The sequence below is a fragment of the Zonotrichia albicollis genome, chromosome Z (assembly GCF_047830755.1).
Source record: "Zonotrichia albicollis isolate bZonAlb1 chromosome Z, bZonAlb1.hap1, whole genome shotgun sequence".
Classification (NCBI taxonomy): Eukaryota; Metazoa; Chordata; class Aves; order Passeriformes; family Passerellidae; genus Zonotrichia; species Zonotrichia albicollis.
The window spans coordinates 47175611-47188484 of NC_133860.1; the positions used below are offsets into that span (position 1 = coordinate 47175611).

The following is a 12874-nucleotide window of genomic DNA, read 5'->3' on the forward strand; positions in this document are numbered from 1 at the left end:
ATTCCATTTGTGGTCTTACATCCAACATTAATATTACAAATGGTTATAATACTTTTCTCTCTGTAGGCTCAGTGACTATGAAAGATTTAGAAATTTTAGCCACATTATGGTATTTCTTACTTAAAAAGGGAAACAAACATTACAGTTTGTTTATATTTTTGTCCCTGCTCCTTAAAATACTCAATCCTTTCCAGGTACAATGTAAATATTTTTTCTGCATTTTTACTATCACTTATGCAAAAACATAGTCCAATGAACTGTGTAATTTCATACTTTCAATTACTTTCACTAACATTTTCTGCTTTGCCTCCTAAATTTTCTTCTCATTCTCTGAATATATTAATTTTTTTAAAGGGAACCAAATTTCAGGGAAATATGGCAGTCCAGCTGTCTAATATATAAATTAGCAAATAAATTTGATTGCATTTGATTTTCTCTTTCTCTCCTTCTCTCCTCCTTTACACAACTCTTTTTCCAAGCAAAATCCCTGGAAAAAACAGTCTTCTTTTTGCCAGTTAGACAAAAAGTTATCTCCCAGTTAAGCATTTTGTTCTGTAGAATACCATTCGGAAACCCTGTCCCACTGCTGTACCTGACCTATCCAGACCATGTACTTTGACCTCTTGTCTGGACCAGAGAGACAGGAAAGGATATATTTATTGAGTTACATCACATATAGTGCTAATTAGAATAGCCTCTCTTTAGTGTTGACACAGGTTTCTACACGGCCATATTATTTTACAAGGCAATATGAAAAATTGTATGTTGCCAAAAAAAAAAAATCTTGTCAGAACTGCTATATGAACCTCAAAGGTGGATAAATATAAGCAGATTATCATATGCAAATTCTTCAAGGTAATCATTAAAATTTGCTAATACATTTGAGAAGCACTTATCTGCATTATCAAAGCCTATGGTATGCAGCTGCAATGAGCGAGGAAAGATCTAAACTTCAGTCAGTGGGATTGCCTTTTTCTTCACCAAGAAGCTAATATTAAAGTGGATTACACCTATAAATCCAGTGTCTTCAGGTCTGGAGTAGCTAAAGATAAGCAGCTGTTTATAACCATAAATTAAAATTCTTGCAGTTTAACTTGTACCATGTTATGACTGAAATAACTATGACCTTGAATACAGATCCCTCTATCTTATGTATCGTATGCAAGTCCTGTTGGAGCTAACTAAAGACAACTCTTACCTTCATTTAAATTGTGTCATTTAAATATATAATTTTTTTTTTATTACGGCCATCATTAATACCTGACTGTCAACAACACAGAATAAACTGAAAATCCGTCTTCAACCTAGGAAGTAAGTTAATAGTAAGGCAGAATTGGAAAAACATAAAAAGAATCCTCTGAGTGAAAACCAGTGTGTCCTGATGCTTGGTAAAACAGACACAACACCTAGGACTGGCTACCTGTAACAGTTTGCTTGAGATAGCACTTTAAAGTGCTTATGATTTTGGGAAGCTTTGTAGCAAAGAAAGATATAACGAAAAGCTCTCACTAAATCACACTGTCAATGTTTAGTCAGTGAGATACTCTCAAAAATGCCTGCAAGTGGGCATTTGTTTAAAAACTCTAGTTTGATATTTAAATTGGAAATGAAAATTAAAGTTCTAAGACAGAGTTTTTAAAATTTCCCCAGAGAACATGAGGATGAACTGATTTTTTTTCCCCACATTAAGGTTTTGCAAGTAAAATTCAATGAGCAGATATCTTGATAATTTCACTGATCAACAAATGCCTCAATTCAAATATGTTTGTTTACTGCTACGTTTGCTTTGTAGTGTTAGTATAAGTAAGCAGCAATATTAATTTACTTCAGATAACTCACTGGCATATATACAGGGACCTAATGCACTCAGTTTTACACGTGAATGTACTTTTTAGTGCAAGTTCATAACACGTTGCTGACAAGCATCAGAAGAAGATTGTCATTACAGGAATTTGCTGGAAGTGCTTTAATTAACACTTTTAATATAACCACATAAAGATATTGATTGGTAAAATCATTCTAGATCTTAACGTATAAATAATTTAATTTTAATGGTCTCCTTACCTTCTATTGCTGAGAGTAGAACACGAGAATGGTCGTATGCAATTACATTCGCATATCTATTCTTTGGTTTGTTTACTTCCAGGTTAGAGTGTTCCCATGTGAACTGCTGGCCAGGATCAATAGACTTCAAAAGACAAAGAGAAAAAAAAGGAAAGGAAACTTTCAGCTAGGGACTACATAATTGTTTTATGTATGGTAATTAGAAACTAAAATCCCATAGTTTGCACTGGAAATAATTTCCTTTTGAAAGAAAATTATTACTTCAGGACACACTGTAACATATTAGATCATATTACATTAACCATTTTGTATTTATGCATCTGAAATTTCCATGAGGAATTTAACCACAAGCTTTTAAAATCCAGGGCTTTTTCTTCAGAGAAAACAAGCTATCCGCACTTTTATCTTTTTACTCATTTCAGAAAGTGAGGGGTTCTCGATTAAAAGAAAATGAATAAATATCATAAATCTCAAAAACACTGGGATGAAGGGGAATAAATATTTTTGCCTTTATTAGTAAGAACATGTGTTCAAAAATTTCCCTGTCCTGTTTACTAAATAAACTCCAAAGGTTCCTGAAAAAGCGTTTCAGAAGAAAAAAAATATTTCTTTTCTTTCATTTTGATGCCAGACCAACCCATGGCACTAGTGTTGCTCAGGAAACTAGCTGTGTTTCATCCATGGACCAAACATAAAGAAACTTGCTTTTCATTTCCTTGAATCATAAATAAGTAAGCAATTCAGGCATATTTAAAATTTTAATGATATCTTATTCATAAACATAACTAATCTTATTCATAAACAAAACTACATGTTTCCAGATTTGCTGTTTATTTTCTGTTCCAGGGTGGAATTACAGAAGCGTTCACCACACTCCTTCATCCTTCACCACTAGGGAAACTTCAGGCTCTAGTATTTTTACCTCTATGGTTGAACGATCTCTGCAGCAAAATGAATGTAAAACAGGTAACAGATGGTACCCGTTTATGCTCACTATGGTAGTGGCTGTATGAAAGGTCATCTAATTCTGAGAAGTCATGAATAATCACCTATTGTTTTACCTTCTCTTTCCGTAACATTAGAGACCTCAAAATTGTTTCATCAATATGAATACACAACTATGGCTTGAGGTTTATGCCCTTTGTTTAATCCCAATGACAGCTAGTGGTAAACAATGAAAAAAAAACCAAAAAAGATGACACAGATAAGCCAAGGTGGGCCAGTTCACCAACACCATGCTCATTTTCCACGAGTAAACCAGCAACATGGCACAAGTCAGGAGATCCGTACTGTCCGTACTGCCACTACAGCATCAAGCCAACAGCTCTGATGACTCTTCCCAGGGTATGACCTGTAATCTGTTAGAGTAGGTATCACCTGACAATAAACATGTGTGAAATTAGTTAATGTGATTTTACCAGGACCTACCCCTTAGACTGATAATTTGGCCAGTCTGAAAATTGCTTCATTCTCATGCATCTTTTCATATTTTATACAATTTATTTATTCAAAATTTTGAAAATTAATTTGCTTTTTTATCGAGATTATTGAAAAAAAAATAATTTGCCTGTCTGCCTGATAGAGAAGCATTTGTTTTTGGGAAAACAAATACCTCAGAAAAACAAGTGCTTTAACCTATTAACCAATACCATATGCTAAATTAACTTTTATAACAAAAAAATTATAAAGTCCTGCATAACCTAGCTGTGGAGAGTAGAGGAGTGAGATGGCTCAAGTTCTGGCTCACCTTTACCTTAAGCAACTGAGACAGAGTGCTTGGCAAATCTTCCCTCACAAGGAGATGAACTGGGACCATTTAGAGTAATGAGGAAGAAATTAAATGCTTGGGATCATGATGAAGGCCCTGAAAATTGTACTTATGCTTTGGATATGATTCATTTGAATTCACAAAATTCACAGAATGACTAAGTTGGAAGAGACCTTAAAGATCATTAAGTTCAACCCATGCCCTAACTAAACCATTGCACTGAGTGCCACATCCAGTCTTTTCTTAAACATCCAGGGATGGTGACTCCACCACCTCCCTGGCAGGCTATTCCAGAACTTTATCATCCTTTCCGTAAAAAACTTTTTCCTAATATCCAAGTTATATTTCCCTTGGTGCAGCTTGAGACTGTGTCCTCTGGTTCTGTCAGTTGTTCCCTGGAGAAAGAGACCAAACCCCCTGACTACAGCCACCATTCAGGGGGTTGCATAGAGTGATAAGGGCACCCCTGAGTCTCCTAGTCTCCAGGCTAAACACCCCCAGCTCCCTCAGCTGTTCCTCACAGGGTTTGTGTTCCCAGCCCCTCTCCAGCCTCGTTGCCTCCTCCGGATGCGCTCAGGCATCTCAAGGTCCTTCCCAAACTGAGGGCCCAGAGCTGGACACAGCACTCGAGGTGTGGCCTCACCAGTGCTGAGTACAGGGGAGAATGACCTCCCTGCTCCTGCTGGCCACACTGTTCCTGACACAGGCCAGGATGCCTTTGGCCTTCCTGGCCCCCAGGGCACACTGCTGGCTCATGTCCAGTCGGCTGTCACCAGTGCCCCCAGGTCCCTTTCCAGCCACACCGTCCGCAGCCTGTAACGCTGCAGGGGGTTATTGTGGCCAAAATGCAGGACTCAGCACTTGGATTTATTAAACTCCATCCTATTGGACTCTGCCCATCCATCCAGCCACTCCAGGTCTCTCTGCAGAGCCCTCCTACCCTCCAACAGATCAACACACGATCCCAGCTTAGTGTCATCTGCAAACTTACTAATGAAGGACTCAATCTCCTCACCCATGTCATCAATGAAGATATTGAACAGAGCTGGCTCAGCACAGACCCCTGAGGACACCACTGCTGACTGGGCCCAGCTGGATGTGGCACCGCTCCCCTCCACCCTCTGGGCCCGGCCACCCAGCCAGTTCTGAACCCAGCACAGAGTGCTCCTGTCCAAGCCGTGGGCTGCCAGCTTTTCCAGGAGTGTGCTGTGGGAGATGGTGCCAAAGGCTCTGCTGAAGTCCAAACAGAGAACATCCACAGCCTGTCCTGCATCCACCAGGTGGGTCACTTGGTCATAAAAAGGGACCAGGTTGGTCAAACACGACCCTCCCCTCCTAAACCCATGGTGGCTGGGTCTGATACCCTGGCCACCCTGTAAGTGCTGTGTGATGACAATCAATATAAACTGTTCTGTGACTTTACCCGGTACTGAGGTCAGGCTGACTGGCCTGTAATTACCAGGGTCCTCCTTCCCACCCTCTGTGTGAATGGGCGTCACACTGGCCAGCTTCCAGTTATCTGGAACCTCACCAGTGAGCCAGGACTGCTGGCAAATGATGGAGTGGGGCTTCACAAGCTCATCTGCCAGCTCCCTCATCACCCTGGGATGGTTCCATCTTGTCCATGGATTTATGAATATCTAAGCATCTCAGCAGTCCTCTGACTTCCTGCTCTTGGATAATGAGGGGAGCATTCTGCTCCCTGACACCATTGAGCAACCCAAGAGGACAGTTGTCCTGAAAGTCTTCTCACTTAAAACTGAGACAAAGAAGGCGTTAAGCAGCTCTGCCTTATGCTCATCTGCAGTAACAAAGCTCCCTTCTGCATCTAATAAAAAACAAAGATTAGTCTTACTCTTCCTTTTACCATTAATATATTTGTAAAAAGAGTTTTTATTATCCTTGCAGACAAAAGCTGCCATTTTAAGTTCAAACAGCTTTAGCCCCCCTAATTATTTTCTACATACTCTAGCAGCCCTCTTAAGTACTACCTGAGAAACCTGACCCTCCTGCCAAAGATAATACATCCTTTTTTATTCCTGAGCTCCAGCAGAACCTCCTTGCCCACCCAGGCTGGATGTTTGCCTCATTGACTCCTCTTTCAGCACACAGGGACAGTCTGTTCCTGTGCTCTCAAGATCTCCATTTTGAGGCATGCCCACCCTTCCTGAACTTCTTTATTTTTAAGGACTACTTCCCAAGAAAATCTCTGAATAAGTCTCCTGAATAGGCCAAAGTCTGCCCTCTGAAAATCCAATGAAAAATCTTATTAATGTTCTTCTTGACATCACCAAATACTGAGAATTTTCTAATTTCATGATCACTGTGACCCAAGCAGTCTCCAACCACCACATCTCCCACCAACCCATCTCTATTGGCAGATAACAAATCTAACATAGTCCTTCCCCTGGTGGGGTCACCCACCAGCTGCAACAAAAAGCTGTCCCCCACAAACTCTAAAAATTTCCTGGACCACTTCTTTTCAGCTGTATTGAGTTCCCAACAAATGTCTAGCAAGTTGAAATCACCAACAAGAACTAGGGCTGATGATCCAGAAACATTCTCTAGCTGTTTATAGAATGAATTTATAGAATGAATTCTTCCTGGTTGGGTGGACCACACCAGACTGCCAGTAGGATGTCAGCCTTATTGGCCGTCCCCCTAATTGTACCACTATATGTGATATATGAATTGTATCACTATATGTGTTACTAACAGTTAAAAAGACACTCTTAAATGCAGCTCTGAAAGAATCTGATTTTTTTAAGGTTCTACACAGTTTTTGACACCAAACTCTTTGGGTTCACTATCTTAGAAATTTGAGTGACTATGATCAACATATTTTAAAATGTCAGTAGTATTAGAAGCTTATTAAATTAGCATCTAAGTAGACTAAGAGGTTTGCAAAACCGGTGATGGATTTTTTTGGAGCCATATTGTATTTTGTTTGCCTATAAAGGGACAGTGAATTATCCCCCAACAGTATTTTTCCACATGCAAAGGTAGACATCACTTGTGTGCTGAGCTCAAGTATACACATAGCGATGCTATCCAAGAGGAGCACTTCACCCTTCTCCAACAAAAATATTACTTTTTCTGACTACAAAGTGAAATTCTTACTCATCAATAAAGCAAATGGTACAATTTGCTCTCTAATTTCACTCAGTGAAATTTTTATTCCTTTTTCTTACAATTTAGTTTCATTCCAGTAATGTGTTTCCATGCTCTGAGGATAGCTGGTAGAATTCTGAAGCGGGTATGCATTGTGTAATTTAAAAACATAAGTATTTTATCTTTACTTCTAAGTCCTATTTATTTCATCAAAAGAACAGAGGAAGAATTTGGAGTGCATTTCCATCAGCACTGGGAAGAGTAGAGTTATATATATATATACACACACACTATATTTAAGACATAATATACCTCTTTATCAGCAGGCCAACAATTCACTTAACATCTTATAACTTGAAAAGTAATAAAATTTACATAATGACTTATCTCAGCACAAATCTCCCCTCTTTTCCTTTTTGAGTTAATGGAGGTGAATAAGAAAACTTACACAGGTTATTTACAGGTCAAGTTTTCAGAACTTTGGAAAATAATTTTTATGGATTCATTTCAGAATTCTGGTAGTAATTCAGAAGATACACATAGTACAGAAGATGCTAACTATATATTCATGCATTAACTTTTAAAATTAAATTGGTAACTTGACCAGGAATAATGCATGTCTATAGTATCTTTGACTACCCAGACAGTATTTTTTGAGAGACATAAATGGAAACATGCTATCTAAACCACAGCTCACTGCCTTAGAATGAATCATACTACTCTGCATTGTTCTAGAAACATAACTGAAGCAGACCATCTGTCTTGTCTTTTAGGTTTTTACCTACACTGCCAAAATATCCTGGAAATTACTTCACAATGTAAGATGTCAAGTACACTTTCTCTTCACATAAGAAAACTAGAAAATAACTGAATAAACTGTCTGTCTAACATGCTACTATTTTTGAGTGAGGACTGAAGGACTTTGGTTTTAAATCATAACAACCAAAACAGGATGCAACACATAATGATAAAAATGCTTACAAACAGAAATTTTAAACTGCACTTTTGCATATACAAAGATAATTTTGCATATACATTGAAAACGATGGTCTGAGACTCTTATCTGTTATGAGAAACAGCTTCAGCTCTATATTATACCTATTTTTCATGTGAACTTACAAAAAGAAAACTTCAAATTTAAAGCTTAGATTCAACTGTTCAGCATTCAGTATAATTCTTCCACTTTTCACTCCTTAATGTTTAAGCATTCTAAAACTACTGTTCAATATCAAGAAAAAACCCAAACATACACATTGTGCGATGTGTGGCCAGATGGTGTAGTTTAATGATTAATATTTAGGTCTACATGCAGACATAGTTAACATAAATTATCAGAAACAGGCAAATGGATTGAACTTTAATCTTTCCTATTTTCCTCACCAATCTGAACCACTTTGTGGCCATACCATCCTCCCATAAAGCACCATTTTGTCAAAAGAAAGTTAATCTGTATTTCCTCAGACTTAATAGCCATACTCTCAACAAAGAGTTGAGTGGTATTGGCAGACACATTTCAGAAGTGTGAAAGACCAATAACTCATGAATAACAAGTCTGTGCTAACAGTTTTAATGACTGCTTTAATGGTTTAATGGATAGCACTTTAATAGGATTTCTAGTATTTTCATTCTGAAAGCTTGCCTTCAATAAAGCTGTCATTAATAAAGAAGTGGATTTCTTCACAGCATAACTGTGTAGTATGAGTGCTTTGTGCAAAATAAATAAAAATATTTGTAATACTGTTACTTTCCTCTCATGCTTTGACAAATCTTTCATCTAGTGTGCTCTAAATGACTGGCTACTTAAACAAATGTGATCAGTTAGTGGGAAAAAACTGGAGCAATATTTACTATCACAATGCACCATCCATAAAATAGTTCATTGACTAATAATCATGGTAATCAAAATGTTCTGGTAACCAAACCAGAAGAATTTCAAACAATCCTCCTTTGCTAAATGATGTACCTGCTGGCTCACTGTGCCGTTTTCCTTTACACCACTTAAACAAGAAGCAAATGTTCCCTGTGTGTCTTCCAGGACTAGATCCTGGTTCAGCACTAAGGAAGGAAGGAGTATGACAAAATGTCACCCCTCCTGCTGTGAGCTGGTATGTGCCTGCCTGCTCCGGAACACTGCCCTTCCAAGGATCACTACGGCAGCAAATTAGAAGCCCGCAGTTTTAGGTTCCTGCTGAATGCGGGGATGGATATATGCTGCACAGCTGTCGCAAGCAAGGGGAAGGAAGCATGCCTGTAAAGCATTTTCAAGCACTGTAGCTGCACTGTTTGTGGCTTGAATTAAATCACCAATGACGACTGCTTCACAGAGAAACCTAGGACCAGGAAGGCAAAGTAGGATGGATAAGAAAAACTGGAGAGCCTGTCAGTGCAAACAGACTCAGAACAACTGGTGAAGGTACACAACTACACAGAGAATGAACAGTCTGACCCTCTTTTACCACTGCCAGCAACTGTGAGGAGAGTTTCATACCATAGCTGATGCATCTATAATAGAATGCTATTGTATTATGCAGGAGACTTGCTAATAGAATCAGATTTACATACTGCATTACCAAAATGTGAATGCTAGATGCATGAATGTTAATTCATGATCACGGCAATCTGTCAACTGGAATTATGTTTTTTTAATTAAGACAGAGACTTTCCCATTGCACTGCAAAGGGTATAATTTCCAAGAATATGGGAGGAAACCTCCACATATGGCTAAGACTTCTTTTGAACTCGAATATGAGTTTGCATCCTGGTCCTAAAAACAGTTAAAAATGCAGATAATTCATTTTCTGTTAACTCTCAAAGGGAAGAGACCTAACTGTTCAAGACTAGCAAGATATACAAAAAGCTTTTTTTGCAAAAGCTTTTTAAATTTTCCCTCACGAAAAAAACCCATATTTTCTCCACAGTATCAAGCTAATATTCCTATGACTGAATGCAATTATGCAAAACCTGATTCCAGGGGAATCAAACAAGCTATATAAGCTTACAAAAAAAGAAAATTTAAGGAGGAAAATAAGCATTATTTGAAAACACCCTTGAAGGAGATTCTTTGTTTCAAAAAGCTATAAAATCCCTAGTTTTTAAAAATTAATCATTTTGGTTTGTATTTCTTTACCACCAGTTTTAAAATAACCTACCTGCAATCTAAAAACGTTTGACCATGATATCATAATGGATACAACACCAGTTTTAATGGAATTAATTTTGTATTGAAAATTGGGGATTACAGTCAACTTCAGGTGGAAAATAAGTATCAGGACGAAATGAATACCTGAATAATGAAAAAACTTGCTTTGTTTAAATATTTTTGTGATTAAAGCTTCCTGCTGGTTTGTTATACATAGTGTATGAAATGCATCAGGTCTTATAAACTAAACTTTGTAATTGTCTCACATGAGACACTATGCTACTTCAAATTTTAAACAAACTTTTCATCATGTTTTTAAAGCACTGTCCACATCTTTTATTTCAAGGAAAGAGCAGAGTTAAATTCTTAAGTGACTTTTCTCTATAAGCCCCTAAAATTATTGCAAATTAGTATCTCTAAAGAGCTCCTGCAAAATTCAATTTTATCTAGAATGACCTAGTTAGTTTGTCCTCAAATAATTTTTCTTGCTTCAAGAACACTGCTTTTCTCTTTCTAGACATATCACTGCTATTTTGGGCAAAATAAAACTGATATTTATCACAGTATAGAATCAATAAATCATTAGTGTTGGAAAAGATCTCCAAGATTATTGAGTCCAACCTTTGCCTAACCACCAGCAATCCAACCACAGCACTAAATGTCACACCCAGTTGTTCCTTGAACACTGGAGTCATGGTGAATCCACCAACTCCCTCTGATCCAATGCTTTCAGTAAAAAATTCCTGCTGGTGTCCAAGCTGAGCCTCCCCTGGCAGAGCTGGAGGCCATGTCCTCCTGTACTGTCCCTTGTTGCTGGGAGAAGAGGCCAAACCCCAACTGGCTATACCCTCCTCTCAGGCAGGTATCTGACTAACTAAACTGTGAAATTCCTTGGCAAAAAACCATTCAGCATCAGACCAACACACTGCATCCCAATATGTAACACCACCCTTCTTTTATTTGATTAATTATATAAGCATAAACAAATGCCATTATCCCAATGAAGCATTCACAGCACAAAGGAAGGAGATACTACTCCACTCTAAATCTCTACTAGCAGGATTTCAAATTCCTGCACTATGTCTTCAAAGTTCTTTACCATAACTATGCTGCTGGCTCAGACACTGCCCTAGGTGGAACTAAGCACCAAACAACCTAGGTGAATGCAAGTGCATGGGCTATTAATAAGACAACTTTTCATCGTTCATTGACTGCACTAATTGTTTCTCAATACATAGAGCACATCCTATGAAAGTAAAGTCAGAAAATCCCAATGCATTATGTTTGTAATATTAGAAAGAGAAAACCATTATAAGGAAAAAGAACAAAACCATAATTTCTCTGGAAAAAGAATTGATTTTTCCACGAGTCGCTTTTACCTACAATGATATAACAGTTAAGTGCAGCTGTTTCTTTGATAGAGATTCATTCAGTGGATAATTTGTTTTTCCTGGACTTCTAAAATATATTATATTGATAATAAGTTTTATATGTGGTTCTACTGTACAATATTTACTTGTTTTAGTACCCAATGTTTATGTTATTGCAGCTTGATATACAAAAAGAGAAATGTAACTTATTCAGTAAACTGTGTTCCCATCACAAATTTGACCAACTGATTCTGAAAAGCTACAATAAAAAAAGTCAAAAGTTTTCCAATATTCAGTTTTAAAGCAAAAGACTGGCTGCAATTTACAGAAAGAAACCTGATGAGTGAAAACATTAAATTATATACAACTTCTCATAACATTTGTTAACCAGTGCATATATACGCATTCACAGTAAATCATGCAGAGTCTGATAGTGTAAATTATGTGTTGTAGTGACAGATTCTCATGCAAATATAGTATGAATCTGAATCCACTTCCTTAAGGGCGCAAAGTTCTATGTATAAACCTCAGAAAAGAACTCTTATATTTTTACAAGTCTCGGAAATCTGAGGAGAAATATATTGGAGGAATATATTTTCTGTTCTGCCTTACAGGAGGAAATTACCTTACAAATACATCATAAAATAGGCAGAACATTATTGGTTTTATTCAGTTTATCTCCATGACCAATTTTTATTTTTAAATTCTGAAGTCTAAGATAAGAAGGAGATACAATATAAACGTCAGTATCTTATAAACACAGATTTTTGCTTAGCAGCTGTCAAGTCCATATGGACCCTTACATTACATAAAAATACCAATGAAATTGCCAAAGTCAGCAAAAGCTTCCCAATAATCAGCTGGGGTCAATCCTGCCTTTAAATTAGAGAACAGAAAATAACTGTGACATTAATGGTATGATATTTGATATTAACAGAGTAAATCAATATTTTTTCTGGTTTGGGAATTGTGAGTTAACAAAAAATTAATGAAGGACTATGAAAAATTTATTTTGAAGCAAAAATGAACCTCTTTGAGGAGACATAGCACTATCATGTGTTAACACTACAGAACCACTTTATGTAACACATGAATAGTAAGTTTATTTGAATCTTGCCGCAGTAATAATCCTTGAGACTTGGCCCCTAGAAGGTGGTATTCAAGGTAAATTTGTGAGAGAAGTACAATGGAAGAAATCTCTATTGTTCTGCTGAGATGCTGTAAGAGCTGGGATAGATGCCCTCAAGAAGGCACTATGGAATAGTTTCTGAAACTTTTAGCAGTAGGAACTTGACCAGTTGATGGCACTGAGCCTCAGAAAACATATAACTAGAGGCTGTTCTACACTAGAGAATACACTGTTTTCAACAGACAGGGAAACTTTGTCCTTCTGAGAAGAAAGTGGAAAAGAAAGAAGTGGAA

The 12874-nt window shown here is 37.4% G+C and overlaps 1 protein-coding gene across 50 annotated transcripts in view; it reads right to left on the reverse strand.

Moving 5' to 3' along the window:
• Window positions 1-12874, reverse strand: part of PTPRD (protein tyrosine phosphatase receptor type D) — a 1168317-nt gene that overhangs the window by 61010 nt on the left and 1094433 nt on the right. For all 50 annotated transcript variants that reach the window (XM_074533114.1, XM_074533153.1, XM_074533152.1 and 47 more), the window contains one exon: window positions 2065-2188. In XM_074533114.1, coding sequence (XP_074389215.1) covers window positions 2065-2188 — 124 coding nt within the window. The remainder of the gene's footprint in view (window positions 1-2064; window positions 2189-12874) is intronic.